This window comes from Terrapene carolina, unplaced genomic scaffold (assembly GCF_002925995.2).
Source record: "Terrapene carolina triunguis isolate 2854851 unplaced genomic scaffold, T_m_triunguis-2.0 Scaffold627, whole genome shotgun sequence".
NCBI lineage: Eukaryota > Metazoa > Chordata > Testudines > Emydidae > Terrapene > Terrapene triunguis.
In genome coordinates, this window is record NW_020664978.1 from 858738 (window position 1) to 865194 (window position 6457).

General features: G+C 60.9%; 1 protein-coding gene across 1 annotated transcript in view; it reads left to right on the top strand.

The window, feature by feature from the left end:
- Positions 1 to 2: 2 nt before the first annotated feature.
- Positions 3 to 6457, top strand: part of CRELD1 (cysteine rich with EGF like domains 1) — a gene marked incomplete at its 5' end in the record, with an annotated part of 10017 nt that continues 3562 nt past the window's right edge. The window contains 8 exons of the mRNA XM_026659310.2: positions 3 to 98; positions 398 to 480; positions 1820 to 1930; positions 2336 to 2427; positions 2786 to 2962; positions 5321 to 5416; positions 5770 to 5853; positions 6351 to 6446. Of these exons, the coding sequence (XP_026515095.1) occupies positions 3 to 98; positions 398 to 480; positions 1820 to 1930; positions 2336 to 2427; positions 2786 to 2962; positions 5321 to 5416; positions 5770 to 5853; positions 6351 to 6446 (835 nt within the window). The remainder of the gene's footprint in view (positions 99 to 397; positions 481 to 1819; positions 1931 to 2335; positions 2428 to 2785; positions 2963 to 5320; positions 5417 to 5769; positions 5854 to 6350; positions 6447 to 6457) is intronic.

Below are 6457 nucleotides of genomic sequence, written 5' to 3' on the forward strand. Positions count from 1 at the left end.
CCTTGGTGCTGGGGCTGCTGCTGGGCCCCTGGTGCACAGTCTCCTCCCCACCTGAGCCCTGCCGGACCTGCCGGGACCTCGCCAGCAGCTTTCTCAAGGTGCAGGGCGGCAGGGGCTGTGGGGCAGAGGGAGGCGGCCGGGCGTTTCCCAGGGCCAGGCCCTGAGTGCGGCAGGATTGGTGCCCCCCATGGGCACTTGTGCTGGGTTCCCCACACGGCACTGCCCCCCAAAAGGGAGAGGCTGAGCATGGGGCTGGGGCTATGGGGCATAGCCGGGTTGGGCTAGGCTTGTTGCTGGGGTGGGGTGGCGGTGGGTGCAGGGAATGCTGGGCGTGTGGGCTGGGAGGGGTTTGCTGTGGGGCTGGACCTGGGGCTGTGACCTTCCCTTGCTTCCCCAGGGCCTGGAGCGGACAGAGCGGGAGAATTTTGGGGGAGGGAACACGGCCTGGGAGGAAGAGAAGCTGGCGAAATATGCGCACAGGTGAGCGGGTGGCATGCGCTCCCCTGCCTGATTCCTGCCCCAGCTCACCCATGGGGGTGTGTGGGCAGGAGCTCAGTGCCGCGCCCCCCCCCCCCCTCCAGTCTGGGGCTCCGGCCTGGAGGTGAAGATCCCACAGAGAGCTGGCTTCCTGGAGCTCCAGCTGCCATCGTGAGCTGGGGGTTGGGCTGGCTGGATCAGTAGTTTTGTGGGAGAGTGCTATGGGGCTGGCGGTTTGGGTCAGGGAGGAGCTATGGGGTTGATGGTTAAGGCAAGGGGGGACTATGGGATGAGGGGGAGGTCAGGGATGACTGGGGCAGTGGTTGCGTAGTGGGAGGGAGGAGGGTGCTATGGGGCTGGTGGTCTGGGCAGGGAAGAGGGTGATATGGGGCAGTGGCATGGGTGGGACTATGGGGCTGGTGGTCTGGGGAGCTGCTATGGGGCTGGTGGTCGGGGCTAAGGAGCTGGTCTGGGTGGGGGGTTGCTGTGGGACTGGTGGTCTGGGTGGGGGGTGTCATGGAGTCTCTGTGCTCGGGAATGGCTCTGAGTGAAGCCAGACAGGACTTGGGGCAGCGTCTCCCCTCAGGGCCACACTCACCAGGGCCAGGAGCCTGCTCGGCTTTGGCGCTTCCTGGGTCCGTCCTCGGAGCGTTTAGCCCCCTGGTCACCCCGTTTGCTCCCTGCAGCAAGTCCCCCTGGGGAGCCTCAGTTGCCCCCAAAGGGCCCTGCCCCCCACTCCGCAGCCAGCAGTGACTCCCAGCCCTCGTGTGACACAGATGGGTTATTAGACATCCGGGACCCAGCATAGAACAGAGCTTGTGAGCACAGAAATCAAGGACCTGCAGCAGAATCCAGCTTGGGGGGGATCCAGGGCCCTGGGCTCTCCCCCTGAGCCAGGAGACTGCCCACCCAGCTTCCACCAGCCCAGCCTCAGACACGCCCGTTGCCCCTCCTCCATCCTGGGCAAACAGGTCACCTGGTCACCACCTCTCACTTTGCTCCAGCTTGTCAGACCATCAGTCGCCAGGTTACGAAGCACTTTGGCCATTCTCTGTGTGCACTAGGGGCTCTGCAAAAATCACACACCTTTGTCCTGCCACCTAGGCATTGGGGTAACACACAGGGCAACTGAGGCACACACAGTATTCATGCAAAACATTAAGAAAAAACCTCCCGCTTTGTCACAGGGGACAGGGCACTGTGGGGGCTGCTGGTCTTGGTGGGGCGGGGGTCGCTATGGGGTCTGGTGGGCGAGGCAGGGAGGACGGTACTATGGGGCTGATGGCCTGGGGAGGTGCTATGGGGCCGTGCCTGCCATACCCTGACCCCCATTCCTGCGCAGTGAGACGCGCCTGCTGGAGGTGCTGGAGAGCGTGTGTGGCAAGTCGGACTTTGCGTGTCACCAGCTGCTGGAGCAGAGTGAGGAGCACGTGGAGAGCTGGTGGTTCCAGGGGTGAGTGACTGGGACAAGGAGCAGCAGGGTCTGTGCCACACCAGGGCTCTGCTCTGGGCGTGGCCCAGGCTCCCTTTCTTCTGGGCTATGTACCTGGGTGACCCCCATCCAGCCACGGGCTACCAGCTACCACTGCCCCATCCTGGGGTGGCAGCCACTGGGCAGAGGTGGGTTGGCAGGGGTGGGGCCCCAGGCAGCAGGGTGCGGGGAGGAGGAGGGGGACTTTGCATCCCAGCCAGCACTCCCGGCAGTGCATCCTGCCCAGATGTCCGTGTCCAGGGCAGTGAAGGTGCCTGGGCAATGGGCACAACCAGCAGTGGTAGCACAGGGTGCAGTGTTTATGTTGGACCTACCTTAATAGGCTTCTCCTCTGGGGGTAACAGTGTCTCCTGCTGTATCCCTCAGACAGCAGCAGCACCCCGACTTCTTCCAGTGGCTCTGCATGGACACTCTGAAGGTCTGCTGCCCACCTGGCACCTATGGCCCTGACTGCCTGCGTGAGTCGCCAGCCCTGCTGGTTTCTGGAGCACCTCTCCTCAGGGCCAGGCTAGGGGCACCATGGGAAGGGATGGGGGAGCAGGCCAGGCGCCATGGGCAGGAACTGGGGCCTGGGAGGGGCAGCACTGTGGATAGGGGTTGGGATGGGAAACCGGTGCCCGGGAGGGGCACTGTGGGCAGGAACTGGGGCTTTGAGGGGTGGCACCATGGGTAGGGGTTGGGACAGAGGGACAGGTGCCATGGGCAGGGGGTCGGAGGTGGGTGTGGGGCACTGGGACAGGACAGGTTCTGTGCCCGGGACAGGACAGGTTCTGTGCCCGGCACCGGCGATCAGCACAGCAACCTGTCTCCCTGCAGCATGTGCTGGTGGGCACCAGCAGCCGTGCAGTGGGAATGGTAAATGCGACGGCGAGGGGACGCGCGCGGGCACTGGCCTGTGCATGTGCAGCCTGGGCTACGGCGGCTCCTTCTGCTCTGAGTGCGCAGACGGCTACTACGAGGCAGCCAGGAATGAGAGCCACCTGGTATGTGCTGGTAGGTAGTGCGGCATGGCACGCGTGGGGCGGGCGGGGACAGCGCGTGTGTCCTGGCAAGCGGGGGTGCGAGCTGCACTGCCCTCTTCGGCTTGGGGTGGCCCTGCCTGAGACTTCTGTGAGGGGGTCAGCGAGCATGTGGACAAGGGGGATCCAGTGGATACAGTGTACTTAGATAGACAGCCTGTGACCAGGTCCCTCACCAAAGGCTCTTAAGCAAAGTAAGGAGTCATGGGATAAGAGGGAAGGTCTTCTCATGGATCAGTAACTGTTAAAAGATAGGAAACAAAGGGTAGGAATAAATGCTCAGTTTTCAGAATGGAGAGAGGTAAATAGTGTGGTCCACCAGGGGTCTCTACTAGGACCAGTCCTATTCAACATATTCATAAATGATCTGGGAAAAGGGGTAAACAGTGAGGTGGCAAAATTGGCAGATGATACAAAAATACTCAGGATAGTTAAGTCCCAGGCAGACGCGAAGAGCTACAAAAGGATCTCTGAAAACTAGGTGACTGGGCAACAAAATGGCAGATAAAATTCAGTGTTGATAAATGCAAAGTAATGCACGTTGGAAAACAGAATCCCAACTATCCATATAAAATGATGGGGTCTAAATTAGCTGTTACCGCACAAGAAAGAGATCTTGGCTTCACTGTGGGTAGTTCTCTGAAAACATCCACTCAATGTGCAGCGGCAGCCAAAAAAGTGAACAGAATGTTGGGAATCATTAAGAAAAGGCTAGATAATAGAGAAAATATTGTATTGCCTCTATATAAATCCATGGTACGCCCACAGCTTGAATACTGCATGCAGATGCGGTCGCCCCATCTCAAAAAAGATATACTGGAATTGGAAAAGGGCGACAAAAATGATTAGGGATATGGAACAGCTGCCATATGAGGAGAGATTAATAAGACTGGGACTATTCAGCTTGGAAAAGAGACGACTAAGGGGGGATATGATAAAGGTTGTCACGGACTCACAGACTGTGCCCACTCTTGGCCCCGTGGGGGGTGCCCCTTTCAGTGAGACAGCCCTTCTCGGGGGTCCACTCTCTCGGGATCAGGCCCCTCCACCTCCTGGAGCCGTACCTCTCTGAGCCTTAGCACGTCTGTCTCTGCTGTGGGCCCCCTTGGGGAGTCCACTCTCTCTGGACCCCCGGGGCCTCCACCCCACCCCACCCACCCCCCCCGAACAGGCAACCCTGTTCTCTAGCCCGGAGTGACTCTCCTCCAGCATAACACAGGAGGGTTTATTGAGCATTGAACACAGCACAGGAAACTCTCCGGGCCTCAGGCCTGGCCTCCCTCAGCACAGCACATTCCCCGTCTTCTTCCCTGCATCCCCCGCCTGCTTCCTCTCTCCAGCCTGAGCCCCCCTGCTTCCCAGCTGGGCATCTGATATCACCGGCCCCAGGCCCGGCCTCCGTCCATTGTCTTCTTTCCAGGGAAACAGGGTCGCCTGGGCCTCCTCTCCTCTCCTCTCTTCGCACCCCATTGTCCGCCCACTGGCCAGAATCGGCTGTGACTCCTGAGCTGGGCCTCCGGGTCACCAGGTCACCGTCGCTGGGGTATCCATTCTCCATGCCAGTGGTTGGGGTCCCAAGTTCCCTTGCCAGTCCTCTGTAACAACAAACTCCCTCTCCCATCACCTCGTTAAACCCGTAGCACCCAGGGACACTGAGTCCAACCCTCTCTGCATGCAAACCATTGGAAAACCAAGAAAATCCCCCATAGGAAACAAGAAACTCCCCCACTTCATGTCAGAGGTCTATAAAATCGTGACTGGTGTAGAGAAAGTAAATAAGGGAGTGTTATTTACTCCTTCTCATAACACAAGAACTAGGGGTCACCCAATGAAATTAATAAGCAGCAGGTTTAAAACAAACAAAAGGAAGTTCTTCACACAGTGCACAGTCAACCTGTGGAACTCCTCGCCAGAGGATGTTGTGAAGGCCAAGACCATAACAGGGTTCAAAAAAGAACTAGAGAAGTTCATGGAGGATCGGTCCATCAATGGCTATTAGCCGGATGGGCAGGGATGGTGTCCCTAGCCTCTGTTTGCCAGAAGCTGGGAATGGGCGGCAGGGGATGGATCACTTGGTGATTCCCTGTTCTGTTCATTCTCTCTGGGGCACCTGCCACTGGCCGCTGTCAGCAGACAGGACACTGGGCTAGATGGACCTTTGGTCTGACCCAGTCTGGCTGTTGTGTAAGAGCTGGCTATGGGCTCTGCTCTGGGGCTGGCTGTAGCCCCGGGTGACTGAATCTGTCAGCTTGCTGGGTTTGCCTGGGCAGATGGCGAGGGACTGGGCTGGGCTCTGCTGCACGCTCACAGCCTGTCTCTCCTGTCTTGGCAGAATGCTACCGGGCCTGCGGGCGCTGCTCGGGGCCAGAGGACTCCAGCTGTCTGCGCTGCAAGAGGGGCTGGGCGCTGCATGAGCACAGGTGCATTGGTGAGTTCCTGCTGCTCCCGGAGAACTCAGGGCCTGGCCCCACCCTGTGGGGGCTAGTGAGGCAGAAGATGCATGGGGAGAGCAAGGCCCTGCTGCCTAGGAGCCCTCGGGTGTGTTGTAACCCGTGCCTGGGTGTTGTGCCCCCGGGGCAGGGCTGAAGCAACAGGGACATGGCTCAGCACGCTGGGCCCTTGTCACTGTGGGCAGGGGGTGGGGGTGGTGTTTGGGGCTGGGCCGTGGGGCACAAGGCTGGGCGGGGTGGGTGGGTTGTGGGGCGCAGGGCAGGGGGCGGGGCAGGGCTGGGCTGTGGGGCAGGGGGAGGGGCAGTGGGCCTGAAGCCACTCTCTTCGCAGACATCGATGAATGTGGCACGGAGATGGCGCATTGTCGGGCCAACCAGTTCTGCGTCAACACCGAAGGCTCCTACGAGTGCCGAGGTCAGAGCTTGTCCCCAGGGCCGGGCCCGTGCAGTGTGTTGGTGTTTGCACCCTGGGCGGGGTGTGCCCTTGCGGCATGGCCCTGCCTGTGTCTGCCATGGGCTACCAGGCCATGCCCGTGCCCTGTCCTTCGGTGGGGCGGTCCCAGAGCCCGGCGCGGGAGGGGGTGGGGCGTGGCTGGGTCAGGATTCATGCACTGCTGGCCCCCGCAGGGCACCCCGCTCTCTGTGGAAGGGAATCCGACTCGTGCGGGGCCCTGCCCCCTTCATCACCCCGTGCGGAATGGAGGCTGGTCCTGTGGTGCTGGACAGCACCCGGCACCTGACGCCCCTCGGCTGCGGCTCCCCCGGCCGGCCCGGCCTGCGCATGCCGTGCTCTGGCCAAGTGGTGGGGAGCGGTTCTAGCCACCAAAATCCACGGCAAGGTGGGTCCGTCTGTCCCCGGGGGATGCAGCCCCCCCGCTCGTGTCGGTGCCCTCACGCCCGCTCTGTCCCCAGACTGCGCCAAGGCCTGTGTCGGCTGCATGGGCGCCGGGCCTGCCCGCTGCAAAAGGTGCAACAAAGGCTACCAGCGGGATGGAGCAAAGTGCCTAGGTGAGTGCCGT